Source organism: Neophocaena asiaeorientalis, unplaced genomic scaffold, assembly GCF_003031525.2.
Source record: "Neophocaena asiaeorientalis asiaeorientalis breed wild unplaced genomic scaffold, Neophocaena_asiaeorientalis_V1.1 scaffold65, whole genome shotgun sequence".
NCBI classification, from domain to species: domain Eukaryota; kingdom Metazoa; phylum Chordata; class Mammalia; order Artiodactyla; family Phocoenidae; genus Neophocaena; species Neophocaena asiaeorientalis.
The window spans coordinates 6,300,234-6,313,300 of NW_020173215.1; the positions used below are offsets into that span (position 1 = coordinate 6,300,234).

Here is a 13,067-nt window from a genome sequence, read left to right on the forward strand (position 1 = left end):
AATTTATTTTTGGCTGAGTTCGGTCTTCGTTGCTACATGGGCTTTCTCTAGTCGCGGCCAGCGGGAGCTACTCTTAGTTGTGCGCAGGCTTCTCATTGTGTTGGCTTCTCTTGTTGTGCAGCATGGGCTCTAGGCACGCGGGCTTCAGTAGTTGTGGCCCACAGGCTTAGTTGCTCCGCTTCGTGTGGGACCTTCCCTGACCAGGGCACAAACCCATGTCCCCGGAATTGGCAGGCGGATTCTCAACCACTGCGCCACCAGGGCAGCCCCTGGCCTCTTATCTTGAATCTTGTCCACCTCAATTCCTTCTTCTCTTGTCCTGTCAAAGTAGATCTATTCAGGGATTTCTAACATGTAAACCCCTCTACCTAAAACTCTTCATTGATACTCTCTTACCTACACAACAAAACCCAAACCCTTTGCCAGGGTCCAAAAGGGCTTGCAAAATTACAACTTGCAAAATTAGACTTCTCCTGTCATTCCCCACCTCACCACCTCCACTCTGGCAACCGCAGACTAGCTTTAGTTATCCACGCAGGCCATGGGGACTACCCCTCAAGGCCTTTGCTTGTGCTGGTACTTCTGCTTGGGATTCTCTTCTTGTCTTCCCCCTCAGCTCCCCAAGCCCTCCTCCCCAGACACTTGTTGCTTTAAAACTCACCTCTGGGGTCTCCTCTACCAGAAAGTCTCCCTTGACCTCATCCTCAACCCCAGGCTAAGCTGGATGACCTCTCTTTTGCACCTACCATGTGTATTGTCATGAATTCCTTCTCAGTCTCTCTTCCCCACTAGACAAGGGAAAGAACTGAGGTTTTCATCTTTGTAATTCCAGTACTGTCCACCATGCCTGGCACTGTTTATTTGTTCTACAACTGAATGCCACCCCCTGTGGCACCTCCACCTGCAGGGATCTTTAAATCATAACCAAAAAGTGGTTTTGCATTCATATTTTAGAGAATAAGTGACTTCCCTGGTGGTCCAGTGGTTAAGACTCTGCACTTCCACTGCAGGGGGCCCGGGTTTGATCCCTGGTGGGGAGCTAAGATCCTGCGTGCCACACCACACTACCCAAAAAAAAAAAAAAAGTATAAATTCCAAATTTTAGAGAATTAGGTGAACCATTTTCATGTTTAGCAGAGAGGGAAAAATGTTTCTTTGGCATCACGTATCTCTCATACGAACAACAGACCAGATTAAAAGGGTGAGATTATAAAGCAAGTAAATTTCATTCATTTTTCTAATTAATATATATCTTCATAAGTAATTGTGTTTAATTATGATATTTTCATTGTGCCATTTTATTTTATTTTATTTTTTAAATAATTAATTAATTTATCTTTTGGCTGCGTCGAGTCTTAGTTGTGACAGGCGGGATTTTTTTGTTGCAATGCGCAGGCTCTTCCTTGCACTATGTGGGCTTCTCTCTAGTTGTAGCATGTAGGCTCCAGAGCATGTGGGCTCTGTAGTTGTGGTACACGGTCTCTCTAGTTGTGGCGTGCGGGCTTAGTTGCCCTGTGGCATGTGGGATCTTAGTTCCCTGACCAGGGATCGAACCAGCGTCCCCTGCATTACAAGACGGACTCTTAACCACTGGACCACCAGGGAAGTCCCTGTGCCATTTTAAATTACGGTACATTGTTATCTAAATTTTTTATGGTGGGGACACAGTTATTTAGACTCATCAGAGTAAAACTACAGAGATATTAAATACTGATTTCTGCAGGTACAGACAGATATAGTCAAAACAACTGATAATGGTGAATAATCCACAGTAAGTGGTGCTAAGTGCCTAAAATGATGCCACACACTGGGAAGCAGCAAGTGCCAAAGAAATGTTAGTTTTGATATCTGAGGATAGTTATGCCTTTTTTTTTTAACCATTCATATATAGTTGAAAATTCTGTGTTAATTACCAACTACAGACCAGCGTAGTGGTTCGTTTCTGATTAATAGAATAGTGCATTTTTTGGATGAATTTTCACAGTATTTAGAAAGAGACACTTGACTTTTAAGTTAAAAGAACCAAGATTGCTAATAAACACTGCAGAAAACAGACGTCTTCTAACTGATTGAATGATTAGAACACAAATTATATCGTGCCAGGATATTACAGCTATGTTTCTGAAAAGTCTCTCCACATGTTAGTTCTTCCACTGTAACCAGTTTTGCTTTAAAGAATAGCAGTTTGAAAGGTAAACTGTTCGTAACATTGAACAGGGTAGAGTTTGTGGTTAGGTCTGTTACCCTAAGATGGGTATTCTTGTTTTTTAATGCTCTTTGAATCATTTTAATAATAATAATTTTGTTTTTTTCAGTGGCCTATTTCCCAGTTAAAAATCACATGATGAATCATGTCATGTGTGGTTTACTCTTCTTACTACAATTATCCATTAAAAGGAATTTTATGAAATTATAGGCTACAGAAGTGATTATTATTCACTGTGATTACAAACTAGTTGTATTCAGCAAAGATTTTAGTTCGTGGTGGGTGAATGTTCCTTTTTTGAAAACTTATTATATACACAAAGTCTTTTAATACTGGTAGGCTTTCACTTAACGTGTCAGCCATGCTGAATAATTTCTTTGCAAATAGGATGTTTTTATGTGCAATTTCTGAATGTCTCACATCCGTGGATATAATTGTATAATCAACTACTAATGTAAATCATTGTCCAGTGAAATTGTCTAGAGTGAACAGTAACCACACAGGGACTGAATTAAATTTAAAAAACAAAATAGAACCTTAGATTCTAGAAGGGGGCCATCTCTTTTTTAATTTGTTTTCTTTTCTATCACTATGCCATTTTGATTCCATCTCCTCCAACCCCAGTTCTTCAAGGCTCTACAAAAACCGTTCTACAGGGAATAATGTTGATGCTCACAATAAATTAGAATCAGTGAGGAGACTCTGAAATAATCAAAGAAATTTCACCCTTCCCGTCTCCCCGCACCCCAACCCCTACCCTCACCCACCTGCTGGAAAGGCATAACTGTTTTTCCCATGTTTGGCTGCGATTTAGATTATCTTTTCTCTTTTTCACAGTGACCTGGAGCCTGAATGGCTGGACAGTGTGCAGAAGAATGGAGAGCTATTTTATTTGGAGTTGAGTGAGGATGAAGAAGAAAGCCTTCTTCCTGAGACACCTACTGTGAACCATGTCAGGTTCAGCGAAAACGAGATTATTATTGAAGAGGATGATTACAAAGAAGGAAAAAAGTATGAACCCAAACTCAAGCGGTTTACCAAGATTTTAAAAAGTAAAAAACTTTTACCCAAGCGCTATAATAAAAAAAATAGCAATGCCAGTGGGCCAGTATCCATTCTAAAGCATCAGTCCAATCAGAAAACAGGAATTGTTCAACAGCGGTACAAAGACGTGAACGTTTACGTGAACCCCAAAAAGCTAACCGTCACCAAAGCCAAAGAGCAGCTCAAGCTTCTGGAAGTACTGATTGGGATTATCCATCAGACCAAGTGGAGCTGGAGAAGAAGTGGAAAACAGGGCAGTGGAGAGAAGCTTGTGGTCCATGGCCTGCTGCCAGGAGGATCTGCTATGAAGAGTGGTCAGATATTAATTGGTAAGTCCTGCTCGTGAGCATCAGTCCTTGTTTGCAGGGTTAATGGTTGATGATGCTTTGTGAGGAAAGTGATCAAAACAGAATTATACCCAGTGTCTCAACCAATAAAGGACTGCCTGACGATATTTGGGACAGTAGTGAAATTGGAAGGATTGTGTACTGCAATGCACAGCATTCTTAAGACAAGCACTTTAGTGCATTGAATACACATGGGTGCCTTGTTAGTCCAGGGAACAGCTTAACTAATTTTCAAGTTTTTATATAATTTTATTTCATCTTGGTTTTCTTTGCTGACAAGAAAAAGAAAAGTTGACTGTACAGTGATAATTTAGGTTTGAATGACCTATATCCAATAACATGATACAAAAATATATAATTTATGAATAAAAATACTTTAAAATTGTATGTTTGCACTTAAGTGCCCCGAGTTCTTGGAGTAGTTTTAAACTGTTTCCTATGGCATATGTAGCAACATTGGTGTTATACGTAAATTTCCTTTTAAGGGCACTTGTCATAAAATATCCCACCAATTTTGAGGGGAAAATAAGAAGTCCACAAGTTATTCTGAATATATGTTAAGATGAGCATTTTGTGTTGCTGATACATTTTAAGCTGTTGGGTATGTATGAGTTAGTAGCAGAGATAGATTAGTTACCTAGAGATAGATTAGTTACCCAGAGATAGGTTAGTTACCCAGAGATAGATTCGTTACCCAGAGATAGGTTAGTTACCCAGAGATAGATTTGGTACCCAGAGATAGATTACCCAGAGATAGACTAGTTACCTAGAGATAGACTAGTTACCCACAGATAGATTAGTTACCCAGAGATAGGTTAGTTACCTAGAGATAGATTATTTACCTAAAGATATTAGTTAAAGATGAGAATATGTTGTTAACAAAACTTACAGGTAGTAACAGTTCTCCAGGCTGATGGTCTTAAGTTGACCCAGCCTGAGAGATTTTGATAAAGGAACTTTTATAGATTCTTTAGAAACATTTCAAAATATTTCTTTAAGTCCAAATTTTTTGTTCATTGATTCATTAGATAACTTTTTGAGCACCTGCTAAATGCCAGGAGCACGAAGATTACTCTAATGATCCAGTTACTCCGCCTAAGGAGCTCATGCTGTAGTGGAGCTCACGTAGGGTCAGAAATAAGCAGACAGTTTCCCACAGTGTGATAAGTGCCATGATAAGGGTTTGCAGGGAGGAACCCTGTAGGAAGGGCATCTGTGCAAAGCATGTATTCCACATGGTTGCAACAAGATCTCCACATTCTCTTCTTACAGCGTGATGTTGATACTCCTCCCATGGAGAGTTGTGGTATGTGTGTGTATCTCTGTGCCCCACTGCCCTGGCCTTGAATCTGGGTGGGTCTGTGACCACAGCTTAATTGGTACTGTACACACAGACTTAAGGAGCGGGCTTATAAAAGGGGATGCACCTTCTGCCTGTCCCCATTCTGTGAGGAAGGCCAGGCCACTTGAAGAGGCCCTGAGTCGTAGCATTCTGGCTGATAGCCCCAGCTGAGGCCCTAGCCACGCTCAGGAACAGCCAGCCATCAGACGTGAGTGAAAAAGCCGTCCGGGTAACCCCTGCCCCAACCGTCTGGCTGCAGCTACACAAGGAACCCTGAGTGATAACCTCAGCTGAGCCCCATCAACCAACCCCAGTACCGGGAGAGACAATAAATGGTGGTGCTTGTTTCTTTCGTTTTTGTTTTTGTTTTTAATTGAGCTATAATTGACGTATTACATTACATTAGTTTCAGGCATACAACGTAATGATTTTATATTTGTTTATCCTCCGAAATGATCACTGCAGTAAGTCTAGTTAACATCCATCTCCACACATAGTTGCAAAGGATGGTTGTTGTTTGAAGCTACTGAGTTTTTTGGGTGATTGCTTATGCAGTAATAGGTAACTGGAACAGGAGCTAATGCATACTTATATTCTCTCAGGTCCTCACCTTCCTTTTTTGTCAACTTACAGAATTGGACTAAAATATCTCTAAGGTTTGTTCTTTTAGTTCTGTCAAAGGAGACCAGAATTCCTGCTTATGAAATCCTGCCTGGTTGTTGCCCACCACCATAACTGTATGATCCCACATGCTGGGAAACCTCGGCTACACATTCTCCTTATACTCACCTGGGGCTTCTGCTTGGAATGCCTATTCGGACCGAGTTATAGACAGATCTCTAAAATTCTTTTTACCCTTTTCTCTTGAAACCTAAGAGAGTGGTGGTTATGACCAATGAGCCTCCTATTCCATATTTCCTTTCCCCTGATACTCCAGTCTGCTGAACCTTCTAGGAATGGCAGTTACCTCTGGCCATGATCTTTGCACCATCTGTATGGGAGGAAAGAGAATGAACCAGAGACAGGAAGACTACCAGGGTGGTCCCACTGTTTATCATTAAAGTAATTTAAAGATACACAAGATGCTAGTTGTCTACCTTTTAACCTGAGTGAGGTAACATGGATGTGTTCACTTTGTGATAATTCATTGTATTGTACTACAATTTATGTACTTTCCTGCATGTGTATTAAATAGCAATAAAAAGTTAGAAAAATGAGGCTCATGAGTTCAATTTTGTAATAGAAAAGATTATGATTTACTAATAAGTAGAAAGGAAATTTGTCAGAATAAAATGATTATTTCATCTTTGATGCGTAGCAAAATGGTTGGCTCATAATAAGCCCTCAAAAACATTTACTGAATGAATGAATAAACCATGTAAAAAAGAATACATGCAAGGAAAACAATTAGAAGTTAATACAGCAAAATGCTAATAGTGTTGGATTAGGGTGGGGGCATTATGGGTAATTGTTATCTCTCCTTTTCTAAGTTTTTAATTTTATGATTATGTTCCATATTTTTTAATTATATAATTTTGGGACTAAAGAATGGATGATTTTTTTTCAGCATTAATTTTTAAAAAATTCTCTGAGCAGTCACAGGTGTTAAGCTTATAAATAATGAATATTATCTTATGCCCCTTAGAGCAGAGATATAAATCGCTGTTAGGAAAGAGACTTCGTCCTTGAATACTTCATCGAGCAGTTGCTCTTGTTTATCAAGATCAGAAATCCTATTCCAAGTTGGGTATGTGTTCATACCCATTTGCAAGAATGGACGATTTTAATGTCATGGTGGGTTTGCTAATCGTACAAGGTGCTTCTGTGGTGGTAATTTCTCACTTGCTTCTTTCATAACGACATTTCACACTGCAGTCACCCCACAGGCAGGAAGATCATGAATGCTTTGTCCAGGTCAATGCAGTTTGCTCAGGGTGACTTCCCCTGTTGTCTGGCTGGAGGGTGACCCACTGTTGACTAAAGTCCCGTGACCAGCACAGTGAGACGGGTGACTCTTCTTTCCTTTTATGACAGCAGAACTCTGTTCTATTCTCATTCTTCTTTGCTGGATTCTTGGGGGTCTTGCTACCTTTTTTGGTGCCATTTTTGCTGTTCCTGCTGCCAAGGGCTTGCATGTTTATTTTTTATATTTCTACTTTTGCGTTTCTGTTAAAGTTTGACAGTTGATAGCTCCTGGACTACCTGTAGTCAGCCTCTGACTCAGTCCAGAACAAATAGAAGTTCCCCTTTTATCTACATCCTAGAAACTGCATATCATCTCAGTGATTTATTTTTGTCTTCAAGATTACCCTTTTTTTGGTCATTTTAAACTAGATGTTTTTTTGAAGATTGGAAAGGATAGGGTTAGAGAAATTACACATTGATATTCTTTTTTTTTAATTAATTATTTATTTTGGCTGCGCTGGGTCTTAGTTGCGGCATGCGGGATCTAGTTGCGGCATGCGGGATCTTTGTTGCGCCATGTGAACTCTTAGTTGCAGCATGCATGTGACATCTAGTTCCCCAACCAGGGATCAATTTCAGACCCCCCCTGCATTGGGAGCATGGAGTTGTACCCACTGGACCACCAGGGAAGTCCCCACATTAATATTCTAGACACACATACCCCTGGAAACTTTTTCTGATGAAGAATAAAGTTTTTATTTCAAGCTCTTTTTGTGTCAACTTCTAATGTTCTCACATGTGATCACTAAAGAGATTTGTTTTGTATAATACTTGTGCTAAGTTTCTCTTTTAAATTTTAAAAAATTTTGGAAGTATTTTTGGATTTACTTTTAAAAAAATCATTTTAATTGAGGTATGACCCATAATATGCACAAATCTTAAATGTATACTCAGTAAATTTTGACATATGTTTGTCCCTGTGTAACTACCACCCAGGTCAAGATATAGAATGTTTTTGGTACCCAGAAGGCCCCATGGTACATCCTCCTAGTCAGTACCCCCTCCCAAAGGTAATCTTTTAAAAGTCAGAATTTTTCTATCAACAGAGTTGATTTTGTCTCTTCTTGAACTTCATGTATATGAAAGTATATGGAGTGTATTCTCTTGTTTCTATTATATTTTCTTTAGCTTATAATCTATGAGAAATATCCATGTTCTCACTATGTAGTATTCCGTTGTATGAATACATACTATTTATTTTTCCATTCCACTGTTGGTGGACATTTTGGTTATTTCCAATTAAAATATCTGAAGTGCTCTTTTGAAAAGACAGATTTGGTTTTTATGAACACATAACGTATGGTTTTATTCTCTAATATTTTGCAGACTATTACTTGGTATACATTTTTATTTTCTCCTCTAATAGGTGTAACATTTTGATATTCTTAATGAAAATAACTCTACTTGTTTGTCTCTCCTCTCGCACGTCATTTTTTCCCCATACTTCTCCCCATGGTACTTGAACCACTAGTAAAGGAAAGACACTGAAGCAGTGTGTTCACTGGAAAGACAGAATTTTAGAGTTTTTAGGCCTTTGTTGAGAGCGTCTGGTTGTTACTTCCCCTTACGGATGAGCACCAAAGGAATCGCATGACTTACCTGAGAGCAGACAGCCAGTCAGTGATACAGCTGAGACCCATGGGTTGTGAATTCCATTCACAGAGCTCTTTCACTTGCCAGGTTGCTCACTTGAATGGGTGGGGAAAGTGCCAAAAGATTTCTCTTTGAAACAAAAATGAAAAGAAATGATTTAATCCTTTCAAAATGTAATTGGGAAATAAGTGTTAAACTACCACAATGTACTGTTTAACCCAGTTAATTCATTCTGAGACATTTGTCCTAAAGAAGTAATCTAAAACACATCTGCAAACCGCAGCCGGCAGATCAAATCAGGCCCACCACCCATTTTTGTACAGTCAGCAAACCAAGAATGGTTTTAACTTTTTCAATGTTTCTTTAAAAAAAATCAAGAGTGATATTTTATGACATATGAAAATTATATGAAATTCAGATATCAGTGTTCATAAGTAAAATGTTATTGGAACATAGCCACATTCATTTGTTTATTGCTGCTTTCAAGCTACAATATCAGAGTTGAGGAGTTGCGACAAAGGCCATATGGCCTGCAGAGCCTAAAATATTTACTGATCTGACCCTTTACAGAAAAAGTTTGCTGACCCTAGATGTAAAAACAGGAAAAGCTATGTGCACGAAAACATTTATTTGAGCATTCTTTAATAATAATAAAAAGCATGAAAATGTCAAACCAAGAGTCTGATTATTTAAATTATAATTTAATAAATTTGTATGTTATTTGACTATTAAAATTGTAATTCTAAAAACTGTATACCAGCATAAAAATTCTTATTACTTGAGAAGTTTAAAAGGAAAAAAATCCTTGATGCCTCATTTGTGTGAACAAATGTAAAGACTAAAAATAATTTGCAGAAACAATCATGGCTATAATGCCATCAATAATTTATAGCTATCAATAATCTTTACAACATTTCTGCAATATTATTTTCTATTTTAATGAGAAATAAAAACCTGGCACTAGTTTCTTACCCATCATCTTCAGAGAATGTGATGTTTTACTTAATATTCTGAATGGTAGTTACAGTAGATGAGCTATCCTTATTCAAGGAATTCTAAAATGGTAGGTTGGGAGGGACCTTAATTTTCTCTGGTTTAGTGCTTACATGTTATAGTTGAGGGATTGATATTGAAGTTAAAAAAATACAATAATTTTTATTCTCTCAAAACTTAAGAATGTGTCAGTAAATGCATTAACCTGAATGTATAAAATGGCAGTATGTAACTATGTTTCAAAAACCATATGCTTTCCCCTCTGAAGTCAAATTCAGCTTAATTTAAATGATCTATTTATTTATTTATGTAAATTTATTTATTTATTTTTGGCTGTGTGGGTTCTTCGTTGATGTGCACGGGCTTTCTCTAGTTGCTGCGTGCAGACTTTCTCTAGTTGCCGCGAGTGGGGCCTACTCTTCATTGCGGCGCGCGGGCTTCTCATTGCAGTGGCTTCTCTTGTTGCGGAGCACAGGCTCTAGGCGCACGGGCTTCAGTAGTTGTGGCATGCAGGCTTCAGTAGTTGTGCCTCGTGGGCTCTAGAGCGCAGCCTCAGTAGTTGTGGCACACGGACTTAGTTGCTCCATGGCATGTGGGATCTTCCCGGACCAGGGCTCAAACCTGTGTCCACTGCATTGGCAGACGGATTCTTAACCACTGCGCCACCAGGGAAGTCCCTAAATGATCAATTTAAATGCACAATCTGATCCCACCCCACTGTCTCATACCTATTTCCCAGTCCTCTTGTATGTAAATACCAGATTCTAACAAGACTGATTTATTCTTTTTCCAATGACTGCCAAGTGTACCTTGTATATCCTTTTATTCTTTAGCATTCATGGTCCCTGACTCTCACTTGGTGCTTAGCCAAAGTTGCTTTGTTCTGTTAAGCGGGTATATTAATTTTCTATTGCTGCTGTGACAAAGTACCACAGACTTAGTGATTTAAAGCAGCACAAATTTATCATCTTGCAGTTCTGGAGGTCAGAAGTCTAAAATGCGTCTTCCCGCACTGAAATCAATGTATCCACAAGGCTGCATTCCTTCTGGAGGCTGCAGGGGAGAACCCCTTTCCTTGGCCAGCTGCTGGAGGCCACCTGCATTCCTTGCCTTGTGGTCCCTTCATCTTCAAAGCCAACAGCGTAGTATCTCCGTGTCTCTCTTTCTCTGACTCTGTGGTTTTCCTGCCTCCTTCCTATAAAGGCCCTGTAATTACATTGGGCTCTTTTGGATAATCTCCCAATCTCAAGATCCTTAACTTAATTACATCTGAAAAGTCTCTTTAGCTATGTAAAGTAACATATTTACAGATTTCAGAGATTAGGATGTGGACATTTTTGGAGGACAGTTATTCTGCCTACCACAGTGTGTGTGAGTTTTAATTTTTTTCTCTTTGCAGTAGTAATAATTATATGCTATGGTAGACCATTTAGAAAATGTAATTAAACAAAACAAAGAAAAAGCCCAATCACCCAAAGGGATTTACTTAAGCATTTTGATAAACTGATCTCCCCCTTTATGTTTTATTTGATTCTTGAATGAAATCTCTTGATAAACTTGATAAATTTTCCCTCTTACTTCTACCCATCAATAATTCTCAGACTATTTCTTATTTAACAATTCAAATCAATTCATGCAGTTCATTTCCTTTCAGCCTTTGAAATGGGACCCTGCATACTAATGACTCCCATGCACTTGTTGAGAAAGAACTTTCCTGGAGTGCAGGCTGCCCACTGCAGTGATGTGATGTCCAGGAAGCCTGCCATCTCTGAGTCACCTCACAGAGGGGCTCAGAAAAATGTGAGGAAAGCAAGTATCTGGAAAATGAGAAGTGGATGTACCATTTCTTTTATAGAAAGAGACAATTTTCTACTAAACATTTAGAAATATTGTGTATATACTACACTTGTTCTAAAATTTATTTTCATATCTTTTGTGATGATACATGTCTCCTATTTTTAGAGGTTTGTTGGACATGATGCTTTTAGATAATACTTCCTACAACACTCAACTACAGAACTGTATTCATTAGGGTTTGGAGGGGAAAGAAAACAGAGTCATTTGGGACATTATCCAATGGAGTTTTAGTTTAAAGGAGAAAGGTTTAAATCTTTTCACCATTTGGGTGTCCTGAGGATAGAATAATCTATAGACAGTAGAACTCATGGTTGGTACGGTCCAGAAGGGATTTTGTTTTATCAATACATCAGTACTTCTATATTGTGTTCACCTCCCTCCCTCCCAATCTCTCTCTCTCTCTTTCCCTACCTCCCTTTTTTAAAAAAATGTTTATTTATTTATTTATTTGGTTGCACCAGGTCTTAGTTGCAGCAGGTGGGCTCCTTAGTTGTAGCATATGAGCTCTTAGTTGCAGCATGCATGTGGGATCTAGTTTCCTGACCAGGGATTGAACCCCGGCCCCCTGCATTGGGAGCGCGGAGTCTTTAACCACTGTGCCACCAGGGAAGTCCCCTTCCTTCCTTTTTAAAATCAAGATAGCTATAAATAATTTGGTATAGTACACTTGTTTAATCTCTTATTTAAAAATAATTAGGGGAGTATGTTGCTTTTTCATTTTTTCAAGTTGAATTGAAGTTGGAAGCTTATTTTAGTTTGCAAGTTCTTACTCTTTTCTTCCAGTTTGATTGAGATATAATTGACATACAGCACTAAGTTTAAGGCATACAGCATAATGATTTGACTTACACACATCATGAAATGGTGACCACAGTAAGTTTAGTGAACCTCCATCATCTCATATAGATTAGAGAAATAGAAAAAAAATTTTTTTCCTTGTGATGAGAACTCAAGATTTACTCTCTTAACACCTTTGTTATATAACAGACAACAGTGTTAATTATATTGATCATGTTGTACATTACATTCCTAGTACTTACTTATCTTATAACTGGAAGTTTGTACCTTTTGACCACCTTCATCCAATTCCCCTCTTCTCTCCTCCCCCGCCTCTGGTAACCACAAATCCAATTTCTTTTCTGTGAGTTTGCTTGTTTATTTTGGAAGTATAATTGACCTACCACCCTATGTTAGTTCCTGTTACACAACATAGTGATTTGATATTTCTATACATTTCAAAATTCTTTTAAGAAAAGTTACCAGGTTGCTCAAAGTGCTGCAACAGCGGACCATCATATAAGGCTTGGTGCCCAAACCTGAGGAACTCTCAACTGAATAGCATCTCTTGAGCATTTGAACCTAGTGTAGGTCATTGCAGGCTTTCAGAGGGCTGACCTAAGAAACTCATGCTCACTCTGCACTTAACCCCTTTCCCATATGATACACATCAGGGAGAGCAAGGAATGAAGGGATGGGGGTTGGTGAGGAATAGCAGTAGCTAAAGTAATGGCAGTTTCACCTGTTCCCCAACCCTCATTCCCACAGGGCATCATGAAAAGGGCCAGGTGACCCCTACACACATAGTGGGTTGCATTAAAGGACAGGAACTTGGAGCTTAGGGAACATAAATCTTTTATAAAGAACAATTATTAACAATAAGATATTGTTAATATATCTTATACAGTACTTTTTTTTTTTTTTTTTTTTTTTTTTTTTTTTT

At 38.6% G+C, this 13,067-nt stretch overlaps 1 protein-coding gene across 1 annotated transcript in view; it reads left to right on the top strand.

Annotated features, from left to right (window-relative positions):
- Positions 1 to 13,067, top strand: part of INTU (inturned planar cell polarity protein) — a 74,336-nt gene that overhangs the window by 10,649 nt on the left and 50,620 nt on the right. Inside the window, exon 2 of the mRNA XM_024745036.1 lies at positions 3,044 to 3,579. Within this exon, the coding sequence (XP_024600804.1) occupies positions 3,044 to 3,579 (536 nt within the window). The remainder of the gene's footprint in view (positions 1 to 3,043; positions 3,580 to 13,067) is intronic.